Below are 14,953 nucleotides of genomic sequence, written 5' to 3'. Positions count from 1 at the left end.
CAACATTATTGTAGAACGAAAAATGTTGATTCAGCGTCATCGAAATTGTGACATCTCGGCCAAAAGTGGAAGGTCAATTTAGTGTAGGCCCCTGACACGAGACTCGTACTTCGATAACGTTTGGAGACAGGCATCTGTTAAAATATGTGTTCAAACTACTTCTAATGATCTGGTTTCTCTTTTTCGTAAAATTGCATGAATTATGCTGATTGAGCTCTTTCGCTGCTTAAAAACGATAAAATGATGATGGACTGTCGTACATTAGCAAAACGCTATTCCTTTACCTCCGTTATTGAGATTGTACATGTATATCTATATAATACAACTCCACCATTTCCCTTCATTCATTTCAGCAACAACTACTTCATGAGATAATTTGGTTCCATTTTTTCTTGCTGTACTTACCACTGTAAACAGGAATGAATAGTAACCGGAATCCTCTTCTCTGGACGCAGCAGTTTGAACGAAAAATGAGAGTGACATAGCGACCAGTGACAATGACACTTTGTCCAGTACGATAACCGCAATATGTGCCAGAGAAGCCACCATTGTTGTTCCTTATCCACAGATAATCATAACTGAAACAAGAAAGCTTTTATTTTCAGTCATTAGATGAGATAAGATGGAAAATGCCGTAAAAAATAAGTATATGATCGATCACATGAACCCTTTTGCACAAAGGATGAATTCCTTGTGTACATTGAGAGAGGACGAACGAGAACGTTTTCGAAAAAAACAAGTAAAATGGCTAGCGTGTTTTCGTTCATGTGACCAGCAGCTATATTGTATTTGCACACTAAAACAAAAGGAAGAATTTTCAGAAAAATAGAGTTTCATTCCCAAAAGAATATTTCTCTCCTTGAACATGCCCGCTACTTCCTTTTTAACTCCTCCGACATAACCTCCCTGACGTTATTAAACACTCTATTCTCAGTTGCCCTCCAGAGAACATGCAATTACTTGTTTATCACAATCATAAAATCGGTTCCGAAACAACTCTTAACCAATCAGGATCAAGTAGCCATATGAAATTGATCACTAAAGGTGCCAGAATATGGGAGAAATGCCGCTGTCTCAGCCAATCAGCATGAGTAGTTTTGCCTCGGGTATGTGATAATCGCAGGAAGCATTTTACGATGGATGAAATCCTTGATGGGTATACGGATCTTATTTGGATAGATAGAGAGATAATTCATAGAGAAATTGGTGGATAGAAGTCTGGATGACTGGGTCTCTGGATGGATGGATGGATGGATGGGTGGTTAGCTTTAATATTCAAATGAATTTTATCGGAAAATTCTGGTTAAGCTAAGAGCCACCGATTGAGATTTTTTATTAGCCATTGACCCATTGCTTGAGAAAATAAGTTTACGCAGCGCGAAATCTAAGTGATTACCTGCAGGAGTAACCATACTGCGCCAGGTAGAAGTACTCAAATGTAATGTTCACAGCCGCACCATAAGGAATAGAATAGGTAGCCACACAGTACTTGTAACTTGGGTAGTTGTTGGGATATCCAGGACTTTCTAGGACATTGTTGATAATTCGTCTACAAGCTTAATAGAAAGAGTAGATGAATGACAAAAGTCGTGGTAATATACATAATTAAATTAAGCAGGATAACACGTAAACAGCCACCAAATTTTGACCCCTCGGAGTGAAGAGCTTTTTGGTGCCTAACGACCTTCTTCTTACAGGTTTAGAGAAATCTCTATCGTTGACATATTCACTATGATAGCATACGCCATAGACTGGAGTTCAATGCAAGCAAAAGAAGGCTGATTACTCACACCCATAGCATTGTTGAGTTTGCTATAAGTTAATGGTCCACCTTCAACCGACAGCCTTTTTGTTTTTGTTCTGGAAATACGCCTTGCTTATCGTAGCGATCTGATTGGATGAATTTCACATATGAAAATTGTTCCACGGGACGCAATCCTATCATTTTAAAGACAGTTTGAAATAATGACACTAAATGACTTTAAAATGTCGGTCATCATTTTTGGCATCATCATGGTCGATATCATTTTCGTCATAATCGTCAATGTTATCATCATAATCGTCGTCATCAGCATCATCATCGTCTTCATCATCATCGTCGTCATAATCGTCATCGTCGTCATCATTATCATCATTGTCGTCATGATCATTATCGTCGTTTCATCATTGTCATCATTATTATCAGAGACAAGTCTAACTACAGGAAAATCTTTGATTCCATTTTCTGCTTCATTAGCACCACGCTATCGTTTTCGTATCAGTCAGCCAAGAATAAAGTACTGAATATAGAAAGTGCACGGCTGGTTGCTTGAAAACTCTTGAGTGTATTGGCAATTTGCTTTGTTCGTGGTATCCATGGTATAAAAATATTATGGAAATACCTGGAACAAAAAGTTTTATTTCCAAAAGGTTTGAATTAGTGTTGGAAAATAAACAAACAAACCGCCAAACAGTTTTCAAACTTGGCTTTCATCTGAGTCTTTTGAATTCTGTCAGCAGTGACGTGAGTCAAATAGCCTGCGCACCCAGACGTAATGCCGGTGGTCGTTTCTCTCCAAAAAAACCCGATGCTATCGCAGGCTATAAATTAAAAATTATCGATTGATATTATTAAAGGGAAGGTTCTATATAAAAAAAGTATTACCTGTTGGACTCTGAGTGGTGGGCGTTGGCCGATATGTTGTCGACACTGTTTTGAAAAAAAGACCATTCAAGTCACTAAATGATCACTGGATCCTAAAGCCATGTTCCATCCAACGCAACAACTCCAGCATTGTTGAGAGTTGGTTGTTTTGCGGAACTTGGATGATGTTAGCAGTGATATGCATACGGATGCTACAACTGCTAACAATGTAAGCACGTGTAGTGTATTATGGGAAGGATACGACCCATAAGACTTTGTAAACTTACAAAATTCGGCTTCCATCTTGTTTTAAACATGTTAATGCGTTGCCATCTCCATGGAGACCATATGTAATGCGCACGTGTGGTCCTAACAATGTTGGAAGAGCTGTGCAAACGGATCTAATATTGGTGCGCTACGCTTCGGAGATCACGGAACAAAAGGAATGTTGGGAGTTCTTGACCCACAAGTTTGATCAGTTTATAACTTTTTGCAACAACTCCTTGCCACACGCAACAACATGCAACAAGGCGTGCAAACGGACGCAACATGTGACATCCAACAATGTTGCGTCCGTTTTGACGGACTTAAAATGCACCATTTTTCAATTAATTAAATAGTGATTTGGAAGATCGTTGGTTCAGTCTTCGGCTTCAAGGCGGTGTAACATTAGGAGACATTGAATAGCATTATAGTTAATGTGTATAGACACTGAAAAGTTGATCTATGCATATTATTTTGATATGACATAACTAAACCCTTTGTATCTATTATGTTTTACAACGATTGCAAATTTTTAGCCAATTTAGCTTTAGTGGTGCAATTCTAGCTTCCATCTCTCTTGTTAACGCTCCCTTGATAATAGGGCCCAATCGACAAGCAAGCAAAAAAGCCCACTGAGATCAAAAGGATTTCAAGTTGGGCTAAACAGTTAATTTCACTCTGGAGTTTTCCGTTTTACTCCGAAAAAGTGGGGGCCATCCCTTGATTGCTGGCCGATATTTATTGCGAGTTAGTCAACATTATTGTAGAACGAAAAATGTTGATTCAGCGTCATCGAACTTGTGACATCTCGGCCAAAAATGGAAGGTCAATTTAGTGTAGGCCCCTGACACGAGACTCACGTACTTCGGTAACGTTTGGAGACAGGCATCTGTTAAAATATGTGTTGAAACTACTTCTAATGATCTGGTGTAAGTTTCTCTTTTTGTAAAATTGCAAGACTTATTCTGATCGAGCTATTTCGCTGCTTGAAAACGATAAAATGATGATGGACTGTCGTACATTAGCAAAACAACACTATTCCTTTACCTCCTCTGTACATGTATATCTATATAAAACAACTCCACCATTTCCCGTCATTCATTTCAGCAACAACTACTTCATGAGATAATCTGGTTCTATTTTTCCTTGCTGTACTTACCACCGTAACCGTAAACAGGAACGAATAGTAACCGGAATCCTCTTCTCTGGACGCAGCAGTTTGAACCAAAAGTCAGAGTGACATAGCGACCAGTGACAATGACACTTTGTCCAGTACGATAGCCGCAATATGTGCGATAGAAGCCATAATTGTTGTTCCTTATCCTCAGATAATCATAACTGAAACAAGAAACCTTTTATTTTCAGTTTTGTGGTTTTAATAGAACTTGGCCGCTGTTTCCTTTTTCACTCCTCCAACATAACCTCCGTGACGTCATTAAACACTTTATTGTTCTTTGCCCTCCAGGGAACATGCAATTACTTGTTTATCACAATCATAAAATCGGTTCTTAAGCAGCTTTTAACCAATCAGGATCAAGTAGCCACATGAAATTTATCACTAAAGGTGCCAGAATATGGGAAAAATGCCCTTGTCTCAGCCAATCAGCATGAGTAGTTTTGCCTGGTATGAGATAATCGCAGGAAGCATTTTATGATGGATGAATATCCCTGAGGGGTATACGGATGGTATATGGATAGATAGAGAGATAATTCATAGAGAAATTGATGTACAGAAGACTGGAAAAGTGGGTCTGTAGATGGATGGATGGGTGGTTAGCTTTAATATTCAAATGAATTTTATCCGATAATTCTGGTTCAGCTAAGAGCCAACTGGCAGCCATGTAGAAGCTGGAACAAAGTATGTATGTTAAGAAGATTCCAAGTTAAAAGTATACTCTAATATATACATTTCCTGAAACAGCTTTCCTCGATGCCAACTAAAAAATTGTGTTTTTCTTCCGGGAATGATTCCCACACAGCAACTTTTCCAGGTTATCCGGCTTTCGGAAACTTGCAAGCAATAAATGCCCCTGCCTATGTAACTTAAAGAAACGTTTTGAGAGTACGCTTAATGCTATTTAAATGTCTCTTGAATACTCATATTCTGTCCGAAAAAGGACGGAAAATTACCTTATTCTTCTTAAATCCAAAGAAAAATGTTCCAAGGAATGGAAATATCTCTTGATTTATTAGAACTTCTCACCGATTATTTTAAATTCGTGCAAATGTTAACTGGGAATCAACAATACTTCGTTTGCAGTTTTTCATTTATTTATGTATTTTTTTTGCCTTTGGCCGATTGGTTGAGAAAATAACCTTATGCAGCGAGAGAGATAAGTGATTACCTGCAGGAGTAACGATACTCCAGGTCGAAGTACTCAAATGTAATGTTCACAGCCGCACCATAAGGAATATAATAGGTAGCCACACAGTACTTGTAACTTGGGTAGTTGTTGGGATATCCAGGACTTTCCAGCGTATTGTTGATAATTCGTCTACAAGCTTAATAGAAAGAGTAGATGAATGACAAAAGTCGTGGTAATAGGCATTATTAAATTAAGCAGGATAACACGTAAACAGGAAAATAAACAAACAAACCGTGACACAGTTTTCAAACTTGGCTTTCGTTTGAGTCTTTCAAATTCTGTCAGCAGTGAGTCAAATAGCCTGCCAACGCAGACGTAATTCCGGCAGTCCTTTCTCTCCGAAAAAACCCGATGCTATCGCAGGCTATAAATTAAAATTTATCGATTGATATTATTAAAGAGAAAGTTCTATATAAAAAATTAGTACCTGTTGGACTCTGAGTGGTGGGCGTTGGCCGATATGTTGTCGACACTGTTTTGAAAAAAAGGAATTTCAAGTCACTAAATGATCACTGGACCCTAAAGCCCTGTGCAAATGGACACAAAAACTCCCAATATTGTTGAGAATTGTTGGTTCTGCAGAGGTTGCATGGTGTTGGCAGTGGTGTGCAAACAGACGCTACAACTCTGAACAATGTAAGGACGTGCAGTCTATTATGGGAAGTATACGGCCCTCAAGATATCTGTAAGCTTATAAAATTCGGCTGCCATCTTGTTTTCAAGATGTTAATGCATCGCTTTCTCCGTGGAGACCCATATGTAATGCGCATGCGCAGCCCCAACAATGTTGGAAGAAACGTGCAAACGGATCCAATATTGTTGCGTTACACTATGTAGATAAGGGCGCCAATGAAATGGGTGGAGTTTTTGACCCAAAAGTGTGACCAGTTTATAACTTTGGGCAACAACTCCTAACCACACGCAACAACATGCAAGAAGGCATGCAAGCGGACGCAACATGTAACACCCAACAATGTTGGAACAAAGTTGGCCAACAATGTTGCGTCCGTTCCATGGGGCTTAAAATGTGCCATTTTTAAATGGTAAGTTCTAAGATTGTAGGCCAAGGCGCTGTAACGTAATTATAGTTATTGTGCTTAGACACTGAAAAATAGATTTATTCATATTACTTTGATATAAAATAATTACACCCTCTGTATCTACATTATGTTATACCATGATTGTAAATGTTTAGCCAATTTAGCTTTAGTGGTGCAATTCTAGCTTCCATCTCACTTGGTAAAACTCCCTTTGTAATAGGGCCTTAATCGACAAGCAAGCAAAAGCCGGCTAAGATCAGAAGGATTTCAAGTTTTTTATTTCTTCACTTTCTTTGTTCATTTCTCGCCATTCATTTCAGCAAGAAATACTTCATAATGATTCCTTTATTCCTTCCTGAACTTACCGCGGTAAAAACGAAAGATTAGTAACCGGAATCCTGTTTTTTGGACACTCGAGTCTGAACGAAACGTTAGTCTGGCATAGCGACCAGTGACAATGACACTTTGTCCAGTACGATTGCCGCAATATTTGCGATTGAAGCCATAATTGTCGTTCGTAATCCACAGATAATCATATCTGAAACAAGAAAACTTTTATTTTCAGTTTTGTGGTTTCAATGGGTTAGATTAATAAGATTAGATAAGACAAGACGCCAAGTAGGCGTACACGTGGATGCACTGATCAAAGCAAGCAACAGGCAGGGGCTATAAATAAAATACTACAGAGTTGTTGTTGATCATTATTACGGGTGCTGTATCAGCTCAAACCTCTTTTTTTATTTTTGCTCTGGCCGTGAGCTGAAGATCGAGGGGGGTTTGTTTTTCATTGTAGCCACAAATTGCAACCTTTCTTGTGACTGGGCCAGTTTCTGTCAACTCTGGAAAGTGTAAAACTAGTCGAAAATAAAACATATTTTATTGGGCACTGTTGTTTACTTTGACCAATGGAAGGGCACCTTCTGTGCAATACGTGATCCACATGTCATGGTCTGATTTTTCTACAGGAGATATCTTTGCCCTTTCTTCTCTGCTCCAAAGGCGGTTTGTTTTTCACTGTAGCCACAAATTAAATTTTGCTGATATTCTCTTGTTTATTCTGTTACTATTACACTGTTGCTGTGCAAGTTGTGTTTGAGTTCATATTAAAAAAAAGTCATTGACTGCATAATTTTTACCTTGTTAGCATAGACCTTATTCCAAAATAGCCGTCATTTAAATATTATTTTGTTTTTATTCAAATTAGCCCTTGATGCCTCGTTCTTGAGCTGAAAATTCAAAAGAATATTTTGCCTGGAACGAGGCATCAAGGTCTAATTTCAATAAAAACAAAAGAATATCTAAATTGCGGCCCTTTTGAAATAAGGTTTATTACTATTGACAGCACGTAGTAAATAGAATATTTGAATTATAAAACAGCTTTCATTTAATTCAATTATGCTTCTGTGACCGGAACTGTCGTGATCGCGTCACGGATGAGATTTATGACATTTTGTGAAATCCGATAAAATAAGGTTCCGTTTTTTTGGATCAAATAAAGTGCCTTGAACAGTTGCTGCTTCTGTATGTTCATGATTTGAAGAAGCAACAACGCAAAGGCCTGATTTGATTCATTTTTACTACGAGTAAAAGTAGAACGCGGGAATGGCGAAATCCGATCGATTCCTTAAATCAGGATTTCGAAATGTTCTCTCATAAATGCGAGCCAATTTTTTTTCCAGTTTCTGTCACTTCTGTTCGCGGTTTCAAATGTTTTGACATTTTTCTATAAATCAAAATACGGGATACTTTCTTCTGCGAATTTAGCCTGAGAAGGAAGTAAAATTCGAAAAAGGGAAGTAGTATGTGAATTGGGAAGTCTGTGCCAACTTTCCCGATTACCTTTCGCGCGCAAAAAAAAAAACCACACCTCAAGCATGTCGTGTATCCGACATGACAGTATCAAGCCAAGAGCTTCGTGACAAGCACGTGGCTAATTTTCATATCTGACTACGAAGACACTAAAGCCATTTTATTAAACGTGGCGTGCCACAGGTATCCCACTTGATGAGATGGAAAATGCCGCGAGAAATAAATATACTATCGTATGGGCCCTTTTGCACAAAGGATTTATTCCGTGTGTAATTTGCGAGGGAAAGAACTTGGACGATTTCGAAAAAAAATAGTAAAGTTAATTCTTTAAGTTGCCCTGTAGTGAACATGCGATAAAACTCATCACATTCATGAAATTGTTGCTCAGCAACTATTAACCAATCAGGATTAAATAGCCATGCGAAATTGTCCCTGTCTATGCAACTTAAAGCAGAGGTTTTAAAATACGATTAAGAGCTGTTTAAATGACTTTTGAATACTTACATTCTGTTCGGCAAAGGACGGAAAATAACCTTATTCTTCTTGTATACAAAGGAAATTGTGCCAAGGAATAAAAACAAAGATCTCTTGAACTTCTCACAGATTATTTTAAATTTGTACAAATCTTAACTGGGAATCAAAAATATTTCGTTTGCAGTTTATTTTATTATTATTATTATTATTTTTTTTTTGGTCTGTGACCGATTTGTTAATAAAATAAGCTGACGTAGCGCGAGATCGTTTGTTCGCAACGCAAAACAGCGAAGTTGCTTTTGAACCGTAATCGGAAACCTAAGCGATTACCTGCAGGTGGAACTATACTCCAGGTCGAAGTGCTCAAATGTAATGTTTAAAGCTGCACCAAAACGAGTGTACACATAAGCCACACAGGACTTGCTTCTTGGGTAGTTGTTAGGATATCCAGGACTTTCCAGGACATCGTTGACAACTTGTCTACAAGCTTGGTAGAAATGTAAATGAAAGACAGAAGTGGTGGAAATAGCTATGATTAAATTAAGCATGATCATAACATGTAAACTCAGTCGTCGATACGTTACCCCGATACATTTGTGGCTAACGACCGTCCTATTGCAGGTTTGGAGAAACCTTTTATTTTCAGTTTTGTGGCTTTAATAGGTTCGACTGACAAGATTAGATGAGATAAGATGGAAAATGCCGTGAGAAATAACTATATAATCGTATGAACCCATTCGCACAAAGGATTGATTCCATCGTTGATGTATTCACTATGATAGCATATATGATTGCACATAACTGCAAAAAGGTCTATTCCTTGCGTATTGTATTTGCATTATAATGAAGGATTCACATTTAAATTATATAGAAATACCTGGAACAAAACGTTTCATTGCCAAAGAGTTTGAATTAAGTACAATTTGAACTATTATGTACCGTGAGTTGAAAAATATACAAACAGACCGTAACACACTTTTCAAGATTGGCTTTTATTTGAGTCTTTTCAATTCTGTTACCAGTAAATCAAAATTTATTGAATGATATGACAAAAGTGAAGGTTTCATTTAAAACAGTATTACCTGATGGACTCTGAGTGGTGGGCGTTGGCCGCTGAGTTGTCCATACTGTTTTGAAAAGAAGGACATTCAAGTCACTAAATGATAACTGGACCCTAAAACCCTGTGCAAACAGACGCAACAACTCCAGCATTGTTCAGAGTTGTTGGTTCTGAAGATGTTGGATGATGTTAGCAGTTGTGTGCAAACGGACGCTACAACTGCTAACAATGTAAGGACGTGCAGTGTATTATGGGAAGGATTCGGCCCCTAAGACTCTGTAAACTTACAGCTGCCATTATGTTTTCAACATATTAATGCATTGCTATCTCCATGGAGACCATATGTAATGCGCGCGCGTGGCCCCAACAATGTTGGAAGCGCTGTGCCAACAGATCCAACATTGTTGCGCTACGCTTTGGAGATCACGGAACAAAAGAAATGTTGGGAGTTTTTGACCCAAAAGTTTGACCAGTTTATAACTTTGTGCAACAACTCCCAATCACAGCCAGCAACATGCAAGAAGGTGTGCAAACGGACGCAACATGTAACACCCAACAATATTGGAACAATGTTGGCCAACAGTGAACGTTTTGTTCTTTTTCACGGGTGTTAAAATGCGCCATTTCTACGTAGTGAGTTCGAAGATCGTTGGTTCTGCGTCGGCTTCAAGGCGTTGTAACATTAGCAGACATTAAACAGGATTATAGTTATTGTGTAGAGACAATGAAAAATTGATTTATGCATATTATTTTCATATGAAATAATTATACCCTTTCTATCTACTAAATTATGTTATACCATCATTGTAAATTTTTAGCCAATTCAGCCTTAGTGGTGCAATTCCAGCTTCCATCTCTCTTCTTAACACTTCCTGGATGATAGGGCCCAATCGACAAGCAAGCAAAAAAACCCGGCTGAGATCAAAAGGATTTCAAGTTTGGGTGCACGGTTAATTTCACTCAGAAGTTTTTCGTTTTTAGTCCGCAAAAGTGGGGTCTCATCTCTCGATTGCTGGCCGATATTTATTGCGAGTTAGTCAACATTATTGTAGCAACAAAAATGTTGATTCAACGTCATCCATCGTGTGACATCTCGCCCAAAAATGGAAGGTCAATTTAGCGTAGGCCTCTGAGACTCGCACTTCCGTAACGTTTGGAGATAGGCATTTGTTAAAGTATGTGTTCAAACTACTTCTAATGATGGCAATCTGGTGCAAGTTTTTCTTTTTGTAAAATTCCCAGACTAATGCTAATTGAGCTCTTTGGCTGCTTAAAAACGATAAAATGATGATGATCTGTTGCACACTATTACTTTACCTCCGTTTATTAATTTTAAGATTGTACATGTATATATATATAACACAACTCCACCATTTCCCGTCATTCATTTCAGCAACAACTACTTCATGAGATAATTTGGTTCCATTTTTTCTTGCTGTACTTACCACCGTAAACAGGAATGAATAGTAACCGGAATCCTCTTCTCTGGACGCAGCAGTTTGAACGAAAAATGAGAGTGACATAGCGACCAGTGACAATGACACTTTGTCCAGTACGATAGCCGCAATATGTGCCATAGAAGCCACCATTGTTGTTGCTTATCCTCAGATAATCATTACTGAAACAAGAAACCTTTTATTTTCAGTTTTGTGGCTTTAATAGATTCGACTGACAAGATTACATGAGATAAGGTGGAAGATGCCGTGAGAAATAAGTATAAAATCGCAAGAACCCTTTTTCACAAAGGATTAATTCCCTCTGTAAATTGCAAGGCAAAGAACAAGGACTACTTTGAAAGAAAAAAACAAGTAAATCAATTATTTAAGTTGCCCTCTAGGGAGTATGCGATTTCTTGTTTATCACATTTATGAAATTGTTGCTTATCATGTTTTTTCGACACTTAAGTCTGAACGAGGAATTAGTTTGGCATAGCGACCACTGACAATGACACTTTGTCCCGTGAGATTGCCGCATTATTTGTGATAAAAGCCTCAATTGGCGTTTCTAATCTTCAGATATTTGTACCTGAAAACAGAACCTGTTGTTTCATAGCTAGACTTTCACTCAACGAAACAATTCATGTGATTGGTTGATAAATCGTCACATGCCCCTGATCAAATTCAAGTGTATCCTGACTGGGATACAATAGACCTTTCTGCAGATACGGCTGCCATTTTAAGTTTAATTGTTTTGAAAGACATTGTGGGTTCCTCAGGGTGCAAATTAATATGTATTTGCGCCCTGTGCATCCCATAATAGCTATTTAATATAATAGGCCACTTCGGAAAATACCATAATACTCTTTGTTTATCCGCCCAAATTTTGCATAAGCATTGTTTTTGTTTTCTCTTGGGACCATTATAAGTCCCAAGAGAAACTGGAAACAATGCTTATGCAAAATTTGGGGGGACGAACAAAGAGTATTATGGTATTTTTCGAAGTGGCCTATTGGAATCAAAGTGGCCGCTGTATCAGCAAAAGGGTATATTCCCCAGTCGTTGTCCGCGCCAGATACAACAGCACTATAAGAAAGCACTAAATGCGTCTGGTACCTCGGGGATTAAACTAGTTTGTTTTGTTTTTCCTCTGGACCATACAATACATGTACATCGTTTACAGTTCTGTGGCCTTCTCATGGTGGGACTGATGAGATTATATGAAATGGAAAATGCCGTGAACATGGGTCCTTTTGCCCAAAGGATTAATTCCGCGTGTAATTTGCGAGAGAATGAACGAGAACGTTTTCGAAAAAAGCAAGTAAAATGGCTAGCCTTTTTTTCGCTCATGTGACCAGCAGCTATATTTGCATACTAAAACAAAAGGAAGAATTTTCAGAAAAATAGAGTTCAATTCCCAAAAGAATATTTCACTCCTTGAACATAGAATCATAAAATTGGTTCCTAAGCAACTTTTAACCAATCAGGATCAAGTAACCGTATGAAATTGATCACTAAAGGTGCCAGAATATGGGAAAAATGCCCCTGTCTCAGCCAATCAGCATGAGTAGTTTTGCCTGGTATGTGATCATCACAGGAATCATTTTATGGTGGATGAAATCCCTGAGGGGTATACGGATGGTATATGGATAGATAGAGAGAGGACTGATAGAATAATTGGTTGATAGAAGGCGGGATGAGTGCAGTGTTCTCCCCAGGTATTTCAGGCCAGGCGGGCCGCCTGGCTTGATTCGTTGAAAAATCGTTGCCGCCTGGCTTAAAACAAGTGACCTTACGTAGTTTAACATCTAAAACTGGGATCCTGTCCATAGTTAAAAAAAGAAAAACACTCAATAAAGATACTGAAGCATTGTCTAGTGTTTTCTCGTTGTGTTTTCTCGCAATTGATAAGGTTTCAGCTCATTTACCCTTCCATGAAAGGTGATGAAACTTGTCATCCGCTCGTTTCATTGAACGGCAGCCGTCTTTCAGTTTGCCGTAAATTCAAGGGCACTTTACGGATATTACATGGAATACTAAACTCAATTCCCACGTGCGTGGAAGGTTGTCAAAAAATGGTGGCTTCGACAAACTCAGGATCCTCTGAACAGAAACTAGCTAGTCAAAGCAAATTAAGTTCTTTTTTCACCCTGGAAAAGAGATATAAGAGTGTAAGTAATTTGGATGAAGAAGTCCACCCTCGGGAAACAACACAAGGTCCGTCAACATCCACAGATTCCAAACACCGAAAATCAGGGTTTGATCCAACGTGGCTGAAGGACTTCCCTTGGGTCCTTAAGACTAACGAAGATGATAATACTAAATAGTGGTAGTGGTATGTTGTGCAAGTTGTGCAGAAAACACAATCAAAGGGCCCAAAGAGTAAGGCAAGGATGTGCTGTTTGGGTGGATGTTCCATGTTTTTAAGTTTTATGTTTTCCTAGACAGCATGACAATTCGCTTTTGCTATTTTTGTAAGTCTTAATTTTGTATGGTAGATTCAGCTTCCGACAGAATGCCCCCTGACCTTCCCAAAATCCTGGGGAGAACACTGGAGTGGGTGTGTAAATGGATGGATGGATGGATGGATGGTTAGTTCCAATATTCAAATGAATTTTATCGGAAAATTCTGGTTCAGCTAAGAGCCAACTGGCAGACAGATAGAAGCTGGAACAAAGTATGTTAAGAAGATTCCATGTTTAAAACTTATACTCTAATACATATAAATTTCCTGAAACAGGTGTCCTCGATGCCAACCAAGAAATTGTGACTTTCTTCCGGGAATAATTCCCACACGGCAGCTTTTCCAGGTTATCCGGCAGTACAAGTGCATTCCAAGTCAATGCCCCTGCCTGTTTAACTTAAAGAAACTTAATTAGACTACACTTAATGCTCTTCAAATGGGATTTATATACTCATATTCTGTCCGAAAAAGGACGGAAAATTACCTCGAAGAAAAATATGCCAAGGAATAAAAATATCTCTTGATTTATTAGAATTTCTCACAGATTTTTTTGAATTCGTACAAATGTTAACTGGGAATAAACAATACTTCGTTTGCAGTTTTTCATTTATTTATGTACTTTTTTTTTAGCCTTTGGCAGATTGGTTGAGAAAATAAGCTTACGCAGCGCGAGATCTAAGTGATTACCTGCAGGAGTAACGATACTGCTCCAGGTAGAAGTACTCAAATGTAATGTTTACAGCTGCACCATAAGGAATATAATAGGTAGCCACACAGGACTTGTAACTTGGGTAGTTGTTGGGATATCCAGGACTTTCCAGCGTATTGTTGATAATTCGTCTACAAGCTTAATACAAAGAGTAGATGAATGACAAAAGTCGTGGTAATAGGCATTCTTAAATTAAGCAGGATAATACGTAAACAGGAAAAAAAAACAAACAAACTGTGACACAGTTTTCAAACTTGGCTTTCATTTGAGTCTTTCAAATTCTGTCAACAGTGAGTCAAATAGCCTGCCGACGCAGACGTAATTCCAGCAGTCGTTTCTCTCCGAAAAAGCCCGATGCTATCGCAGGCTATAAATTAAAACTTATCAATTGATATTATTAAAGAGAAGGTTCCCCTTAAATAAATTATTACCTGATGGACTCTGAGTGGTGGGCGTTGGCCGATATGTTGTCGAAACTGTTTTGAAAAAAAGGACATTCAAGTCACTAAATGATAATTGGACCCTAAAGCCCTGTGCAAATAGACACAAAGACTCCCAATATTGTTGAGAGTTATTGGTTCTGCAGACGTTGCATGGTGTTGGCAGTGGTGTGCAAACAGACGCTACAACTCCCAACAATGTAAGGACGTGCAGTCTATTATGGGAAGTATACGGCCCTTAAGATATCTGTAAAGTTACAAAATTCGG

General features: G+C 38.4%; 1 protein-coding gene across 1 annotated transcript in view; it reads right to left on the bottom strand.

The window, feature by feature from the left end:
- The window catches only part of LOC137972953 (cubilin-like), a 156,655-nt gene that overhangs the window by 111,140 nt on the left and 30,562 nt on the right, over positions 1 to 14,953 (bottom strand). The window contains exons 20-31 of the mRNA XM_068819640.1: positions 14,677 to 14,721; positions 14,224 to 14,383; positions 11,082 to 11,254; positions 9,659 to 9,703; positions 8,907 to 9,063; positions 6,659 to 6,831; positions 5,681 to 5,725; positions 5,233 to 5,389; positions 4,047 to 4,225; positions 2,645 to 2,689; positions 1,397 to 1,556; positions 406 to 578 (exon numbers count right to left, since the gene is read on the bottom strand). Coding sequence (XP_068675741.1) covers positions 406 to 578; positions 1,397 to 1,556; positions 2,645 to 2,689; positions 4,047 to 4,225; positions 5,233 to 5,389; positions 5,681 to 5,725; positions 6,659 to 6,831; positions 8,907 to 9,063; positions 9,659 to 9,703; positions 11,082 to 11,254; positions 14,224 to 14,383; positions 14,677 to 14,721 — 1,512 coding nt within the window. The remainder of the gene's footprint in view (positions 1 to 405; positions 579 to 1,396; positions 1,557 to 2,644; positions 2,690 to 4,046; positions 4,226 to 5,232; positions 5,390 to 5,680; positions 5,726 to 6,658; positions 6,832 to 8,906; positions 9,064 to 9,658; positions 9,704 to 11,081; positions 11,255 to 14,223; positions 14,384 to 14,676; positions 14,722 to 14,953) is intronic.

The sequence above is a fragment of the Montipora foliosa genome, chromosome 10 (genome assembly GCF_036669935.1).
Source record: "Montipora foliosa isolate CH-2021 chromosome 10, ASM3666993v2, whole genome shotgun sequence".
In the NCBI taxonomy this organism is placed as follows: Eukaryota; Metazoa; Cnidaria; class Anthozoa; order Scleractinia; family Acroporidae; genus Montipora; species Montipora foliosa.
Note: the sequence above shows the minus strand (reverse complement) of the source record. Positions and strands in the feature narration are given on the sequence as shown.